The sequence below is a fragment of the Mastigoproctus giganteus genome, chromosome 5, assembly GCF_048544385.1.
Source record: "Mastigoproctus giganteus isolate SK-2022 chromosome 5, ASM4854438v1, whole genome shotgun sequence".
Lineage (NCBI taxonomy): Eukaryota > Metazoa > Arthropoda > Arachnida > Uropygi > Thelyphonidae > Mastigoproctus > Mastigoproctus giganteus.
Window position 1 is genome coordinate 229,683,729 of NC_143579.1, and position 19,251 is coordinate 229,702,979.

The 19,251-nt window shown below is 35.6% G+C and overlaps 1 protein-coding gene across 1 annotated transcript in view; it reads right to left on the bottom strand.

The window, feature by feature from the left end:
- The window catches only part of LOC150086240 (E3 ubiquitin-protein ligase RNF185-like), a 41,800-nt gene that overhangs the window by 12,169 nt on the left and 10,380 nt on the right, over positions 1-19,251 (bottom strand). Inside the window, exons 2-3 of the mRNA XM_090373784.1 lie at positions 10,608-10,779; positions 3,252-3,380 (exon numbers count right to left, since the gene is read on the bottom strand). Of these exons, the coding sequence (XP_090229910.1) occupies positions 3,252-3,380; positions 10,608-10,759 (281 nt within the window). The 5' untranslated portion in view covers positions 10,760-10,779. The remainder of the gene's footprint in view (positions 1-3,251; positions 3,381-10,607; positions 10,780-19,251) is intronic.

Sequence of the window (19,251 nt, forward strand, 5' to 3'; positions counted from 1 at the left end):
AACCATCCTACCATGACTTAAAAGTATCAACAAATATTCTTGTGCCCCTTCTTTCACATATATCCCATCTCTATAAAAACAATCTCCTCCATTAACCCTTTCAGCAGTACGTATGTACTGCTGAAAGGGTTAATGTAAGAGATTGTTTTATAGAGTTCCACATTTTCAAGGTTGCTTCAAATATCTTAAGTGATGTTCAGAAAGTATGAACTGCCTTGAAGAAATTTTTTGAGTACATGCCACCATCAGTTATCCATGTTTCCAACTAATTATAGATACAGTTTACAATAGATGGCAGCATGAAATTAGCTTTGAAAATAGGAGGAGATCACATTTGTTAACATCAATTATCTGATTCGGATTTACAAAAACCAAAACTGAAGAATTTTGGTGAAATTCAGTTCTAGAATTTGATAAAACCAAATGAAGTAATATATAAATAAGTGCATTACAGCCAAGCACTATATGTGCCATTAAAACCCCACAGCACAAACAAGAAAATATACCAGCACTTGACCAACCATAAATACTTTATACTAAAAAAAAGAACTTTTTATTTGATGAAAAATTTGTTTTATGGCCTTTCAACCACATTTAACGGTGACAACCATAAAGTAATTGTGCCAAAATTATGTAGCAACCAAGTTTGCATTTACTGATATTATGAACTGTTACCTTTTTTCATATTTACTAATTTTAATCAGTTTTTCATGTTTTTTTTTACAGCATAATATAAATTTTTATATATTTGGAAAATAATGCCACTCTACTGTTTAACGAATAACAGATTTGTCTTCTTGGTGAGGCTATTCAATTAATAATGATGTTAGTAACTTTAGGTTGGATTGTGAATAAACATACAATAGTGTGCATATTAATGGAAACAAGCCAGTTATTTACAGATAAGCACTTATTGAATAAATGTATTATAAAAGTGGAACTTAGTAAGCGATATGGCCTCCTCTGGCTGAAATAAGTTGTTTCACTATTTTTGTCATAGATTCCATTTTGACAAATTTTTGGCATTTCTGGATCATGAAACCAAACTTAAATTAAGGACTGAACCATTTTAACTTTTGTTATGCATTCCAATTTTCTCAATTTTCCTTTACAGACTGCCCACTAATTTTCACCTGACATTAATCCTGACATAGGATTAATGTCAGGTGAATTACCTGGCCAACTGAAACATGTAATGCCATTTTCCGGCAAAAAAAGCTTTAACAACTTTCAAAAAATGACAAAGTGCAAGATCCTGCTGGAAGACACCTGTGTGACTAATGCAGGAATAAAATGTTTCCAAAATTTGCAAATATTTTGTACTGCCGATGGAACAGTAATATTTTTTGAACAACAAAGTGTCTTGTTGGAAAATAGCAATTTCTTCCAATGTTCAGTTATCCAGCATATTTCTTTGCCAATCCAATTGTTTTTTTCTTCATAATCTCTCTTAGAAGCTGTTTTGTCAGAGGGCACTTTTCCTTTCAATCACTTTCTAAGAGTCAGCAATGAACTGCAAAGTCATGGACCAGCAAGTTCTTTTCGAAGATCAAGACTTGTTTTCTGTGAGTCAATCTTAGATTTTCTTAAAAGGATTGCATCATTTCTAACTGTAGTTTTTTGCTTTTTCCCGGAGGTTCCTTTCCACTTTGGAGAAACTGACCTTATCTCTTTCTTGCATTGTAGAATTTTATTTACAGCACTCACACTCACTCCACATGTTTTTGCTATTTCTCTTTGAGTCATTGGTATGATTCAGACATTACAATTTTTGTTCTTTTCTTTGGTGTGATATCAACAGCTGAAATATGAAAAAACACAAACCACAAATATGCTTCAACTGCTACAAATATGCTACATCACACTGCAAAACTTCTATCTACTAATTATAAGGAAATTTAATTAAAGTAATGCTACTTTTTTAAAATAATTTGTTGTGAAGTGACAATATAATATAATTCCTTTCCCACAGCTTTCATCACACAAAACCAACATTTTCTGCATCACAATGCTTGTTTCCATTAATTTGCACACTACCATAGTCCAAAGAGCATAAAGCCAAGCTCTGTCACTCTCATGCATGAATAATAGCATCCCCAGACAGTAAAACAAAACACAGAGTAGCATTATTTTCTCAAAATAATGCTACTTTGTGTTAAGTTTTTATTATTCCATTACATGCTTTTAAATAGTACCAGAAATCTTAACTAAAATGCTGTTTTGGGACAGAGCAGCCCAATAATGGGGTTCTATTATACATATAATGAAAGTTACATTTTGAACTGGAAATTTTCTTCTGCACACCACTTGACTGCTTTTTAGATTCTATACATTAATCCACCACTCAATACAAAGTTGTTAATTGAAGGTGTCCACTGTTTGATGATGGAACCAAATAGTGATTAATTTGTATAAAAAATTATATTAATAACTTTAGGTGAAATTGTAGATGAACATAGTTGTTTTTAAAAAACACAAGCCCAAGTTCTGTTACTGTCACAAGAAAGGCAATAATGCTCCCAGACAGTAAAGACAGTTAAACATAATGATAAAATCTTTTTTAGCATTAGTAAAAGATTTTTTACTAAAATCTTTTGTTTGTTTTTGTTTATTTTTGGTATATGGGCTGGAAAATGTTTTCCACTGCTGATCTAAACTGTAAATATGAATTCATTTGCTACAAAAATAAGTAAACAAGAAAATATAGAGTCAAAGGGAGAATTAATGTAGGCATTACACAAACTAACTTTTTACTAGTCATCAATTTAGAAAGAAATTTAGGATGGTGTCAACAATTTGAAGAGTGTTAAACTTTGTAAAAAAAAAAAAAAAAATCCCAAAATCAAAAGATAAATACAAGCCTAATGTAAACCAGATTTTTGTCTGCAGAGGGACTCCTCATATCAGGAAGCCACTGTTTTGTTCACCAAGGCCCTGCAATTCTTGTGGAAATGGCTTCCCAGCAAGCAATATTTCTATTGCCATTTTGGGAATTTACATTCACCTACAATATTTAATATTTAGTTTTTGATGTTTTCATTTGTATTTTATTTTACAAATTTTTATTTTACAAAAATTTGTAAATTGGCCGTGATCATTTAAAGGAGGCCCCCATAAATGGTCAAGGCCGACAGACGAGTTACGATGACCTCGGTAGACAAAAGTGACTTTTAGTTAGTACTTTTCGAAATCAAAGAAAGTGATGCAGTATTAACAAAGCAATAAATAAATATATGGATGGCAATTAAAACCTTGGATCCTGCATGGAACCTCCTCTTCCATATAGTGGAATAACTTTGTCTCTGCTAACTGCAGCTTTGCATACTGGACATACTGGTCTAGCACTTCTTGTTTCTAGCCACTGATGCAAACATGGCCAACTAAAATAAAAAATAATAACAAATATCATTATCACACTACTAAAATATCACATTCAATTAGAAAGTTCAATTTCTAATTTTCGCAACAATGATACCTTTTATTACCTTTAAAACTAGTTTAGCCAGCTAATACCGCCTCCGTAGCCGAGTGGGCAGGAGCGGGAGTACAGTAGCACACGCTCTTTGAGTAGACCGGGGTTCAAGCCCCTAACTGCCAACCCGCACTGGACCAGCGTGGCAGATTATGGTCCATTTCCCTCAGCATGAATTGTTGAGGAGGCTTCCACCCTGCAGTGGGTTGATAATGGCTGCACTTTACTTTTTTTTTTTTTTACCTTTTATTAGCTGGTAAAACTAGTTTCATAACTAGAAAGAAGGGCGGGTACAACAGTAATGCACTTTTGTTGCATAGCATTTCTTTAACCTGCTTGTTTTCTCCAGCCAGATTAGCAAATTATTTCATGTTAGTCATATATAAAGCATTAATTGCCATAAAGCCAAATTAACAAAAAAAAAAAAAAAAAAATGTAGTCCTCCCCCATTCAGGTTAGTTTTCATTTAACTAAACATTTTGCTTACATATATGAATTAATAACTTAAAAGATATCCATTAAGGATGAGTAATGACTAGATTTGGATCCTCTTCAGTACGGAAGAGTTGGTGAGCACGATTATTGAATTTATGGTTATTAAAGAAAATGGTGGGGGGGGGATCCATGGGGGAGCAGAATTTGCAGTTTTACTGCTATACTATATCCTCTTATGCAATCTGCTGCATCAATGATCTCTAAAACATTCCTAATCACAGGTACAGTTGAACCTCCCAAATCCATTGATCCATTATCAGCACCACCAACTATATTTAGGATGATGAACAAATCCAGTAAGTCTGAAAATCAGTAAATTTAATTCTTAGATTAACTATTTGCCAAAGTAGCACAGCAGAGCTGATCACACAAGTTGGTAATTTCACCTCAAAGCCATCAGTTTTTAACAAGCTCTAATGACATTGAGAAACTTGTTACGCCATAGAATTATCTAAACTGACATTTGTGAACAAGACTAGTAACTTATTGATAATAAGTGATAATAGGTGATGGATTTTTCAGTTTCTAAGTTTCACAATTAACAGAATGAACATTAAACTGAGGTAAAGATTTATCACATTTAATGAATTTTCAAGAACAGTATCACCAACAGCAACCATTCATCCATTTGTAATTGTCCACATGTCTCCTAAATTAAAATTAAGTATCCCAGAGGGAGGTGGGCTCTTAAAGGCCTACACAGGTATTATCTATTATGAAAAAGGTTGTATTATCAAAGGTGCTCGATGCTGGAACTTCGGGGTAACAGATGTGTGAAACTTTGCTATTTCTCCTACTGTAGTGTGCACAGTGTATTTCAAAATGAGAAATAACTGTATTCCGTTGTATTGTACATTACCTTATTCTTGAAAAAAAGGCTGCACAATTTTTTTATGACTATATGACCAATTAAAATCAGGAATATTCCAAGATCTGGTACTGAGGTTGCCAGATTTGAGAAGTTCAACTATACCTATAAATGTATAGTTGCTATTTTCCAAAATGAAATACATAAAATAATACAAAATCAAGGCTGACATATTATAACTTTCAAACTAATTCATCAACAATCGTAACAAATTTAACGAGACACTAGCAGCTGTGAAAAATGCCCAACTCCAAAAAGCACATTAATATATATTTTTTTATTTCTTGTTTTAACTGACATGAGTAATTAGAAAGTTTTTAGCTTGACTTCTGTGCCAGGAAAATAACAGTCACTAATTAAAGAAGCGATGCAAAATCTAGATGTTTCTGCATCTGTGCTGTGAATGCAGTTATACTGCAGCCACAGCACAGATTTATTAATGGACGATATTGTCTGACCAATCTGATTCAATACTATGTGCAATATCAAAAGAACTGGATACATAAAATAATTCTGATATCTTACACTTAGATTTCAGAAAAGCTTTTGACACTATTCTACATAAAAGCCTACTGCATGAATTGGAGCAGTGTGGCATTAGGGGCCAGTTACTCCTACAGATAAAGGGATGGTTGACTGGGAAAAGGCAAGGAATGGTTACCAATGGTGCTCTGCTCTTCTTGGACTGCTTATTAGTGGACTCCCGGGATTCAAGCACCAGACCCAGTGTTGTTTTCTATATTTATTAATGATATTGATGAAGGCATATCAAGCTTAATGTCTAAGTTTGCAGATCAATCAAGGCAGAGTGGTTAATAACAGTAATCAGCAAATGCTACTGCAACAAGATTAGGCAGATGGGCTGAGAAGTGACAACTGAAGTTTAAAATTCACAAAAGAAAGGGTACTGCATACAAATAACAGTCATCCCAGAATAACATATGCAGTCAGGCACTGAATGCGTATTAAAGCTTCATTTTAGGAAAGATGTCGAGTTGCCAGAATGAGTACAGGGAAGGGCAACAAGATTGGTGAGGGGAACAAAGGGGTGTTCTGCAAATTGCAGCATCTGGAGACTAGGCACCTGTGAGGTGATCTGATTGAGGTGTATAAGGCCTTAAACGGATTGAGCAGCTCAATGCTGATGGGATTCTTCCTCTTGCACAGATTACAAACCTGAGAGGGTATAATCTGGAATTGTGGAAAGACACTTGTCGAATAGATGTGCGGAAAGTTTCCTTTAGCCAGTGGGTAGTGATTGCTGGAACAAACTTCCATCTGTCGTTGTGGAAGTTGATAACTTAAATAAATTTGAGGCAGAACTAGATAAACATTTAGAATGAATGAATGGGTGACATGGTGCTTTTTTTTTTTCTTTTTTTTTTTTTTAGCTGATGCTGTATAAGCTTGCTTTCTTGCATCATATGTCTCTACTAATGCTAAAGTTCTCTAAGCAGTATTGATGGGCTGCCAGTACAGTTTATGGTGTTTTGTCAATAATATAAGGAATTTTGCCGTTGGGGATAGGGCATTGTTATCCCATTGTATAAGGCAATGGTTAGGCCACATCTTGAGTGCTACCTACTGTTCTTAAAGCCTTATTTTAGAAGGAATATGAATCTGTTGGAACAGGTGCAGAGTAGAGCAACAAGAGTAGTGAGGGGAGAAAAAGGGTTCTCCTATGGAGAAAGGCTTCAGTTCCACAAGTTGCAAGGTCCTTAGACTAGGCATCTATAAGGGGATTTCGTTGAGGTGTTTAAGATTTGTATGGACTGAGTAAGCGCAGTGTTGATGGCATCCTTCCTCTTGCTCAGATTACACAGAAGGGGGACACAAATTCATGAGGAAGGATGGTTGCAAGGTGGTCCAGTGTAATCTTTAGAAAACAGGTAGTTGGTTTTTGAAATAGGCTTCCATCTGGCATTGTAGAAAATTTAAGAAAGAACTAGACAAACTATTAGAAGTGGGGGTATACAGTTGATGTGGGAAGTGTTAGGTTTTTTTTGTTTTTTTTTGACTGATACTGTATAAGTTTGCTTTCTTGCCACTACTAATACTTTTAGACTTGCTATTTCACTGAATATATATTTGAAAATAACATTGCTATCATCTTTCAGCAAAATATATACTGCACATGCCACTTATTGTGATCAAGGATATTATTATTTGTTTAATGTTATCACTTTCATGAAATCCTGATCAGCTGTATACTAATACATAAAAAAAACATGTTTATTGTAATCACTTTGACTGCAATTGTTTTTGGTTTGCACAAATACAGTGGAAGTGATTACATTACTAGGTTTGTTATTGAACTCCAACATGCTGTGTATCTAGTTACTGTTGTTGCTTAGCACAATTCATATGACTGTTGGTGTCTTTACTCTGAAAGAAAGTATTGTACCTGTACCAATCTGACTGTTTTAGCATATATCACTAATTCTTTTAAAATTTTATTTATTTGTTTTTGAAAGTTTGTACGGATTTCTTGAAACATAAGTTTCATTTTTATTGACGACTTTCTTTAAAGAAATAGTTGGCACTCAAATTAAAGTATTTTATATTGTTTAATTTTAAAGTTTTCTTTCTGCTCTTTTCAGGTACACACTTCCACTCTGCATCAATAAACAAGCCTGAACAGCCGAATTCTTGTTTCATCAGTTATTGTTATCAATTAAGCTGAGCCCCAAAGTGATCACAATAAATGGCATCCACTGTATTAACAAAAATTAAATAAATCCAGTAGTAGTTTATTTTCAACTCCATTATAAGCTTCTAAAAACTGGGTGAAATGACATTATAATTTTCTTAAAATTAACCATTGCAATTATGAACATAGCATTTTATTTTTATACTGCTTGCTAATGTTTTTAATGCTTATTATTCACCAAGAAAAAAAAGCAATTTAATAAAATGTTGCCTTGAAACTGCTTATGTTGCAAATTTACTTATTTTTTATTATTATTGTTATGAATATTTTATTTCTACAAAGTACAGTAATATCCCGCATAGCACTGATAATTGGTACCGAAACTATTCCGTGTTATGTGAAACCGTGCTGATTGAGGTATAATTATAATGGGTTTTAATTGAATGCGTACCAGAGAAACAGTCTACAAACAAATTATAATAAATCTATAAACAATTTGCACTTGATAGCCAATTAAAAGGATTTGAAGTTTAAAAAAATATTGCAAAAATTTTATTAATGAAAAGGTAACATCATGAGAGATGTTACCTTTTCAATAATTCGGAATAGAGACAGCTTCACCAGACTTCAGTAAAGTCTGGTGAAGCCGTCTCTTCTTTTTCTCGGCGTACACGTCTTTGTAGCATTGAATCCCGTCTTGTAAAATTTGCTGTATCTTGATGCTACGTTCAACATTCAGATCTCCATTCTTAATCGCTTCTCAGTCCATGTCAACCCCCCCCCCAAACAAAAATTTCTCCAGTTCTTCTGTTGAAAATTGTTTTGGTGGCACTTCAGTGTTATCCACTTCAGAATCGTTTTCCTCTTCTGCATATGCAGTTTGCTCGTCAATTTCAAGGAGAGTTGCACCAAGTCATCTGCATGTGAGTCAATGCAGTCACATACATTGGCAGTGTCCAAAGTTTCGAATTCCAAGTCTTTTCCGATCTTCACAATGTCTTCAGAAATTATCTGAACTTGCAATTCAAAACAAGTGAAATCATTTACCAAATGGGGCAACACATGCTGCCAAACAGAACGCATGTTGTTGGCAGTGATTTCTAGCCAAAAGGCAGATATATTTTCGATCGTATTTAAAGGGGTAAAAAATTAATTTTGAAATGAAAAGTTTGAAAAACTATCATGTTGTCTCATCAGGATGGAATTAAGAATACTGAACACTGTTGCACGTTGCAGCTGACTGCCTGAAGGGAGCTAAAGTATCATGTGCATGGTAGACAATAGAGTTGGCACTGCAGCATATATGTATAGTACCTAGCTATGACAACGCAGCATATATGTATAGTACCTGGCTACGGCACTGCAGCATATATGTATAGTACCTGGCTACGGCACTGCAGCATATATGTATAGTACCTGGCTAAGACAATGCAGCATATATGTATAGTACCTGTCTAGGCTATTAAATGAGTTTTAATATGTACAATAAATTTTCGACTTAAACTTAATTGAAAACTGTGTTATAGTGAAACCTGTGCTGTTTGAAGCCGTGCTAAGTGAGGTACTGCTGTATACAGGGTGTCTCAAAAATATTGGTACAAACATTTAGAGGAGGTAGGTAACATCTAAAGGAATGTGAATCGCATAGGAACCCATAACAGGAAACATCACGGGAAAGTAGTAGCAAAGGCACAAGAAGCAGAAATGACACAAGACAGTAATTAGTGGCAAACATTTATTTGACATAATATTAACAATGGAGTACGAGATGGATGCATTTCATGATGTTACAACAGATGCTCGAAGGTTCCACCATGAGACGTGATGCATGCATGACACCGACGCAGCATGGATTGGCGGACACGGTCAAATACACTTGGAGTTTCTTTGACAGTACCAGCAGCACAGACAAGTCTCGCCACGAGATTCATTTCCATCTACACAGGCAATTCATGCATGATAGATTTGAGAGCCCTCCGCAGAAAGAAATCAAGGCTCAATAAATCAGGTGAGCGTGGGGGCCAGGCAACGGGTCCACCACGGCCAATCCATCGACGCCCAAAACGCCTGTTCAAATGGTCACGAACACATCTTCCATAATGGGCAGGTGCCCAGTCATGTTGAAACCAAATGTTGCGTCTCACATTTGCTGGAACATCGTCAAGTAACCCTGGTAGAACTTGTTCAAGAAAGATGCGATATTTAGAGGAGTTCATGCAGGATGGTAATAGGTATGGGCCGACTAAGCAGTCACCGACCATACCTACCCACACATTTATTGCGAAGCAATGTTGTGCCGCATGGGGGCGCACACCGTGTGGGCCCTCTGCTAATCCATACACTAGGTGCATGTCTGCCAGCTCACAGTTCGTATAATCGATGTATGCTCTTCGTGCGGCGACTACCGCTTGAATGAGTAAACCAGAAATTTTCCCTCTCGTGAACTGATGAACAGCGCCATGTACCGACTTACGGTGACGTTTCCTGTTATGGGTTCCTATGCGATTCACATTCCTTTAGATGTTACCTACCTCCCCTAAACGTCTGTACCAATATTTTTGAGACACCTTGTATAACATTATCAATCAAAAAATGCTTTTAATTAGAAATCTATATGAAAATCAGCACAACCACTCTGGGTTAAAAATAAAAATCTTATTTTGTTGCTCATTACTTTTTAACAGATATTTCTGTTATGAATAGGATATTTTATTTGTAGACTATTTATGACATTATTAACAAAAAACATTAATGATAAATACTTTAATAAGGGCCTTGTTACAATCATTTAAATTTGGGTTAACATTTTATAACACATGTCTAGCTTACATTAAGAAACAAAATACACCTGATAACAGATTAATTAAAATAAATAAATAAATAAATTTTCTGTTTATACTCCGGGACGACCAAATGATCAGAGGAGTTCACTAGGTAGACAGAATACAAGAAACAGCACTGTATTCAGCAGTCACGGGCTTGAACCCAGTCACTCAAGGCACGTGTACTTATGCACCCGCGCGCCTGACCACTAGGCTACGGCGACTTAGCCTAGGTCGCCGAATTAGCAAAGACTAAAGAAGTAATTATATTATTTTATATTTTGCAATAACAAAACTTACCAGAACAAGTGTCCACATAAACTTACTACTGCATCCTTAGCTGTATCAAGACAAATGTTGCATTCAAAGTTTCCTTCCTGCGATGCAGCTGCACCACCATCTTCAGATGCGGTGTATTTTGCACCATTAGTATCATCTTCAGCCTCAGACATAATGAAATGAAAACCAGTACCTAAGTGGGGAAAATTTTTTTATTCTGGGCAACATCTCGAGGTATATCATCAGTATGCATACAGGATGGTCATCAGTAAGGAAATATGTTTGACTGTAAATAACAACACTACTTTAAATATATATTTTAATTAATGCTAGCACAACAGAGAGGGCATACACAAAAAAAAAAAATTCACAAATCTGTTCAATATGGCTGCCATTTTGGTCTTTACAAAACTGTAGGCTTTGAGCCCAGAGTGATAGAGCAAAGGCACAACTCCTTAGACATTTTTCTCGAATTCTCTTAACAATTAGCTGCTGAAGTTCCAGCTGAGAACTGTGCTTATTATTAACTACTTTATCCTTAAAGAATCCCCACAAAAAAGTAATCACAGGTTAAAAAGTAATACAGGGAGTGTGGTGACTATTCAATGAACTCCACTGTCCAATCCACTGATTTGAGAATTTGCAGAATATTTTTGCATATTCAACTATTGCTCCATTCTGCACAAAAAAGCAATGCATAAAATTGATTTTTAACTACATTAATGGAATGATTTTGGCTTTTAGTAGTCTCAGGTAGCTTTCTTCTGTCATGGTTCCCTCAAAGAAAAAAAGTCTGAAAATACCTGCTGTCCAAATTTCAGCCCAGACTGTCATGCTAGGATCATTTAAATTCTTGTTAAAGAATAAATGAGGATTGTTAGAAGAGTAATAAATACAGTTATGGCAATTAACAATTCCATTTAGTTTAAATGTAGCTTCATCAGTCCACAAGATATTATCAATAATATCTGGGTTTGTAACACTCATGGCCAAACACTGTTCAACAAATTCCAATCTACCATCTGAGTCGTCCTCATTCAAACTTTATAGCAACGTAGGATAATAAACCTCCTATGATTCTATTTAAGGTTGCTTTAGGTATTTTAAGTTCCAAACTTTGCTTTCTTTAAGATTTTTTTAGACTTCTTTCGATATTCTTTCTTATGAGTTTCAAATTGGCAGATGTCTTTGAGATACAAGGTTATCAGGTTTTAGTACATTGTGCACTGTTCCATCCTATTCCTACTTCATGAAACTACAAAAAAACTACATCACAATTTGTTTTATGATCTTTACTGTGGGTAGTTTATGCCCAAAAGAACTTCTTATACTGGCATTCAACTTCTGCAGCATTTTCATATTTTACATGCCACTTGACAATTGTCTCCTTCATTAGGGCTCATAGTACTTTTTCTATATTCAAATTATTCAGAAACAATATATAAAAAAATAATAATTATTATTTTTCAAATAACATACATATTTACAACAGCACTTATTCCAAATAGTTTCCTTACTTAATGGATCACCCTCTATAATGCAGTATAACACGGTGGTTCCTACTTAGCCCCCACCCCATACTTACCACAAATTAGGCTTCTGCACTGCTTATGTGCTAAGTATGGTGGGGGCATAAAGCAACTAAATGTAAAAATATGTAAATATTTCAGCATAAATATACTAAACTATATAGAAGTAAACATGATAACCAAGTTTTATTGTAATGCCTGAAAGGGAAAAAAAATATGCAAATACGGAACATATCATTAACTTTTTACAAATTACTTGTTTGTTTGTTTGTTTGGTTTTTAGGAGCATTAGCAGCTAAGGCCATATTGCTCCGGGGATATGCTGTGGTCATTCCCTGACCTTTCCACATCCTCCGTATTTGGTGGTCACGGGCTCGAACCCCGGTCTAATCAAGAAGCGTGTGCTACGCACTGTTGCTCCTGCCCACCTGGCTATGGAGGCACCACAAATTACTTGTACATATATTACTAAAAACATTTTGTCAAAGGTAAACATCATATGCTATGATTCATATAAAAGGAACAGGTCGTAAAGCATTGCAATTTGTAAACCAAACAATGTTCTCTGCAATAAGGTGTTTCTCTTGCCTGCTGTTATTGTGAAAATGGTAATAATGCTATGGCTGCCCTCAAAGAATGGAATAAAAATGAAGGAAGGTCAAAGTACTTGCTCAATTGAATCCCTGAGGGCACTGATAAAGTCCAAAGAGTCGGAATGAATTATTCATAAAAAATTAAAACACTATCCCTACATATAGAAACCACTGCCATTTCAGCTGAATTGTGAACATATCCTCAACTTGATCCTAAGGAGAATGCAATGCAACATAAGTATCTAGATATTAACAAAGACCCTAGACATCTATAGTCAAACTGCACTCTTAAAAAAAAAAAAAAAAAGTTCAAAACAGGTTGAGTTGTTGCCCTCTGACTGAGGAAGTTCCATCTACATTTCACACCCATATACTGCCCAACTTGAATGAAACCAACAATGGCTAGACTGCATTTCATGGACTGATGAAGCTCACATTTACCTTCATCTGGTTTTGGATATTAATTGCATAGTTCAGTAATACATCTTTCTCCTGATATTTAGAAGAGCTCCATAGGCTTCAACATAGAGACTTTGTAATGAAGATGTTTTGATAGCATACAGAGCTACTTTCAACTTTCCCCAGCACAGTTGAAAAAGTCGTAGTCCAGATGTAACAATCTATGGCCCAGGCTGTTGCTGATAAGGCTTTGAGTATGCTCATTTTTTTGACAAGCAGTCTGGAGTTGTGTTGTTCAATGTGCTTTCAATAGTTTAACTTGCTATCAAAAATTAAACCTAGAAGACAAATACTATTCGCTATTGGAAGAGGATCGTTATCCATGTGGAGTTCAGGATGCAGCTTATGTCTAATACAGAAATAAATGGCAGTAGATTTCTGGATGAATACTCTTCTATCATTGTTTAGCGTCATCCATAGTTAGATACAGTTTATTGAAATTTGCAGGTGTCACTCAATGTAGTTTCGTATTTTGAGAATGACAGGAGATTGTGGGATCACTGGCATATGAATGCACTGTTTTTGGAATGATTCGGGTTATATGATTCATTCCAACTGCGAATAAAGTGGCACTAAGAACAGAACCTCATGGGATTCCTTCTTCATGGACAAAATTTTCAGGGAGAACTGCCAGATAACAAACTTTGGAAAAATCTGTGTTGAAGAAATTATGGATGAAATATGGTAAATGGCCTCTCAGACCTAGAGAATATAGATCCTTTAAGATGCCAAAATACCATGTAGTGTCAAAAGCTTTCTCAATCAAGACAGATCATGACAAGATATTCACTTTTGATGAATGCATTCATGATGTTTCCTTCAGCTTTAATCATGAGATGAAATGATTAATTTTTTCAGAATCCAAACTGATTATTATTAACCAAGTTTTGGAACTCAGTGGGATGATGATGTATCATTTTTTCTTGTGTTTTGCTTGGACAGCTGGTAAGAGAAATCGGTCGTAGCTGTGAAGAACAGGATGGTTTTGGGATTGTCAGTACATAGGAATGAAGCAAAGAGCTTGGGAATGTGCATTCAGTAAAGATTCGATTGATAAGAGCCAGAAGTAAAGATAGTGATATTTGATCTAAATTTTGGAGTATTACATATCTTCCATCAGGACCAGCAGTCTGTTCTTTGAGTTGGTAAGAGATTGCTGCAGTTCAAACACTGTAAATGGTTGATGGAAAGCACAGGTGTCAGTGATCAATTTGGATTTCTCATTTACAGCTTTAATTTTTTTGAAATGGGTGAGGAGGATAACTGAAAAAATATGGTTCCTAGTGCATTTGTGACTTCTGTAGGAATAGAACTCCTGTCCATTCCAGTTAAGTACTGGAGTAGATAATGGAGGAAATTTTTTAACTGTTTTATTTTTCTCCAGAGTCTGACATCAGTATTTTTATTAACTGAAAAAGAAAATTTAATCCAGGATTCTTTTTTTTTTGCTCTCCATCTGATATAACAGGCTCTTGCTTGAAGTCAATTATAATCGATAAGATTGAAAGTTGTTGGGTGTTTGCAGAATTAGTTCCATGCTTTGTTTTCCTCTCTTTTTTTTTTTTTTTTTTTTTTTGCATTGTCGTAATCTTCATTCCACCAGTAATTTATTTGTTGATGATTTCTTACTTGATATTGTGGAATGGCAAAGGTCATAGATTTATCATTGGATTTGTAATATTCTTAGTAATATTGTTGATGGAACAGGATTGGATGATATGGTTGTCAAATGAGATGTGTATGTGCTGCATTTTATCCAATCGGCATTTGAAAATTTCCACTTTTCTGGATTTTCTGTTAGTAAAGAATAGCATATTTAAATCTGACATATTAGCAGGTAATCATTGCTGTTGAGAACATCATTAAAAGTTTTTAATGATAGAACTTTTAATGATGATACCATTTTAATGATACCAATCTATACCTGGAAAGAGGTTTGGAGAGCCTCAGACATGTGAGGAAAGCTTATCAAAATTCTGTCTATGAGCATTTCAATAAGCTTCCCTCATCTGTCTGAGGTGGAGGAACCCCATAACGGATGGCCTGTATTAAAAAAGTTGCCTGGTAAACAAAATGGAAATGGTAATTGCAAAACAAGATCTTTGATTTCCTGAATAGTACATGGATGATTAGGCGAAAGATAAATTGAGACAAGTCAGAGTGATAACAATTACTATAAGTGTGGCAATGGCTTCTACGGAGATTTGCAATGGAATGCATCTGGAAGGGTCACTTGAGTCCAAGAGTATGGCTACTCCTCCACAAACATTGTTAGTGTCATATCTATCTTACATGAAGACAGTACAATTTTTGGGGTTTCAAATTTGTTTCTTGTAAGTACATGGCATCAGGATTGTAGTGGTGAATTAGTTCACAGATATCATTGAAGTTGCTGAGAAAACTTCTAAATCCATTGTATGATGCGTTCCATTATTTGGTTTTGTAAGAGGAAGATGAATCCACGTGCTTTTTATGAATGGATTGTTTAGCATTAGCATAGGCATGTAATGCAAGAAAGCAAGTTTATATAGCATCAGCCAACAAAAAAAAACACCCTCCTCATTTCACCCATCCACTCGCTCCAACTGTTTGTCTAGTTCTGCCTTGAATCTATTCAAGCTATCAACTTCTACGGGGCACCTCCGTAGCCAGGTGGGAAGGAGCAACAGTGCATAGCACACGCTTCTTGATTAGACCGGGGTTCGAGCCTGTCACCACCAAATACGGAGGATGTGGAAAGGTCAGGGAATGACCACCGCATATCCCGGAGCAATATGGCCTTAAGTTGCTAATGCTCCTAAAAACCAAACAACAACAACTTCTACAACAGATGGAAGTTTGTTCCAGCAATCAACCACCTGCTGGCTAAAGACAAACTTCTGCACATCTACCCTACAACTGTCTTTCCTCATTTGAATTTATGCCCTCTCAGGCAATTATTCTGGGTAAGAGGTAGAATCCCATCGGCATTTAAGGGTCACCTGAGTCCAAGAGTATGGCTACTCCTCCACAGACATTTATAACAGTAAATGTTTTGATTTTTCTTTTCTGGGCAAAGTGGGGCATCCTAAGTCATTGCTATCTTCCATACCATCTGCATGTATTTCAAGCAGTTCTTCTTGATAGGTTGCATCATTTGTATCCATGCTTTATGAGTGTGATTGTTTCACCTCAACAGGATTTGATTTTTGCAATTTCTCTGCTACTTGACAATGGTGATGGAATTTGAATGGTGAATTATTACTTTAATCTACTAGGTGTAGTTTAGATGGATGCTGGATCCAGAGTAGTGATCAACACTTCTGTCTAATCTGCTCTTGATTGGTGCCCGTGGGTAGCAGAAGTATAAGTGCATTTTGGCATATTTAATTTAACTTGTTTCATTGCTTCCCAATAAGAAACTTCAAATTCAGCCCAAGTTCTTGTATTTTTTATCCTAACATTCAGAGTACATAATCTTTAAAGTATGCTGGATGGTTGCCTCTACTCTACAATTAGGACACTGCAGTGGTGGTGCTTTGCATTCTGTTTGCATATGAATTTTACACTCACAGTTTGGACATGTTGCATCTATATGACCTGGGAGTCACCAAATTTCTGGCATTTGTTGCATCTTAGGAGGTTCAGGATAAAGGGCTGAATCTGGTAGTTTAAGCAACGTGTTTTGATTAAAGCTGGTAAATTTGGTATACTGAAGGTTAGGATTAAGAAACGCTTGGCATCTGGGGCCCTGTGTGCACCATTCAGGAAACTTCATGTTGGACTATACAGTTACTCCTGGGTCTCTTTCATTTTCTTACATTTGGTGGTACTGCTGTTTGTGGTTGTTTGTTATTTAGTTTTTAGGAGCATTAGCAACTAAGGCCATATTGCTCCGGGAATATGCGGTGGTCATTCCCTTGACCTTTCCGCATTCTCCATATTTGGTGGTGATGGGCTCTAACCCCGGTCTAATCAAGAAGCGTGTGCTACGCACTGCTGCTCTTTCCCACCTGGCTACGGAGGCGCCGGTGGTGGCACTGCATGGAGTGTTGTACCACCAAATGTATGTCATTCTGAGATTAGTACCCAATTGTAATACCCAGCAGCCATCAATGTTTTCTTAATTAATACTGATAAATGCAAGTATTGCATTTGGGTAGTAATTATTTGGCAGATGGCCCGAGAAGTGGCCTCAACTGCTACTTCTCAACCCATCTGCCTAATTTTTCTAGGTATGCCACAGTAGCATACTCTGGTTTTTCTATCATTTTTGATAGGACCATCTTGCCAATCTTTGTATCATCAACAAACTTCAACATTAAACTTGATATTCTTTCATCAATATTGTTAATAAATACTGAAAACAATAAGAGGCCCAGCACTGAACACAGAGCAACTCCACTTCTTTCAGGTGGAACAGTATCAAAACCTTTACTGAAATCTAAGTACAGTATATGATCAAAATGGGTGTACCAAGCCCATGCTCACCAGATATGAGCCCCTGGGGTTGTGGGGGATTAGTTTAGTGCACAACTCATCCATAAAGCTTTCAAAAAAAAGTACTCACACTACACTCCAGACAGATCCAAACCTTGCTGGTTGTGGAATTATCTAAAAGGCTGCACATACATTCATCAGACAAAAGAGATAATGAACATGCCCTGAGATCAGCTTTCCTCCACTATTCATAATTTTGCTAATTAGAGCTGCTACTGATTCAGACAAATGAATTTTGAGTAATTAATTGTGAATAAAAGGTTGATTTTAGTCAGGTGTGGATAAGCAACAGTTGGATGGATAGGATAAATTAAAAAATTTTGCCCAGTGCAAACCTCTGAACCACATTTCTTGGAAGTTGTATGCATACAGGTTTGGGGACCCCATTTCAGGATACAAATTTACAAAAAAAAAAAAAAAAGTATAGGAGAGAATAAGGTTAGTTAGTAGAAATGAGAAGCATTTCTAAGAGAGACCAATTCTGTGAGTGGCAAACATTTCAAAACCAAATGTCTGCATGGTGACTTGATAAAGGCATTTAAATTATCCTCCACTGTTTTATACTACAAACACAGCCTACTATACAGGCAGATTTGCTTATATAGTACGTAATTCAACTGTCCCTCTCCTCTACAAAGGAACAATCATTTTGAGACCTTTTGAGAACTGTTAGATTATATACAAACTGGCAATTTTTAATTTGATTTACACATACAATAGCAGCTGTGAAACTCTTAAAATACAATGACAAAAATAAAAATCTAAGCCTATCCATGGGCACAAGCAGCATGGTCTACTGAATAGAGTCACAAATTTAAACTTTATCTTAGATAATTCTTAAATTTATGAAAACATGCTGGTAAATAGATATAAATTTATTATGGTTTTTGGCCTGGTTTCAGAGATTTTTGCTGCATCTGACTATTCTGATCATATGCTGGTTCACATGGTTTATCGCGTATTATATCTAAGCAAGAGTGTGTTCACAAATCAATTTGTGTTTTGGGAGCTTGAAAACCTGAAGCTGCTGTACTACCTTATAACAGAATTAAAAATAAAGATACACAACTTTCAATCACACAATTCTTTAAAACAATTTCTATTTCCACTGCATTTACCTCTGCCAAATTAAACATATATTTTTACACACATAATTTAATGACTATATTTTTTCTTTTCTATTATTTAAAAATTACACTTCTCTTTTTCCAAATCATCTGGAACCCCTTTTTTTTTTTAAGTATTTGCTGTTTTGTCAATTGCAAGATTTGCCAGTTACTAACCGTTAAAATCAGTGAGGGATGCCTGTAGTTTAAAAGAAAAGTTCAAGGTCCTCAAAATATTTCTTGGATTCCTTGGGAAGTTCTTTAAACATACATTATTTATATTATTATGGTCTCTGGAAATTTTGATGCTGATGTATGATCTGCACCTTGATGATGTCATATAAGTTGTCCATGCACGTCAGGAGTTTTTCACTGGCAACCTCTGTTATCCAACATGTTGAAATTCTGTTCTTATGACTTGTCAGTGGTTACTGTAAAGATCAACAATATTGGAAATTATGCATTGCAGTACAAATTGGAAGCCCACGTCACCACTAGT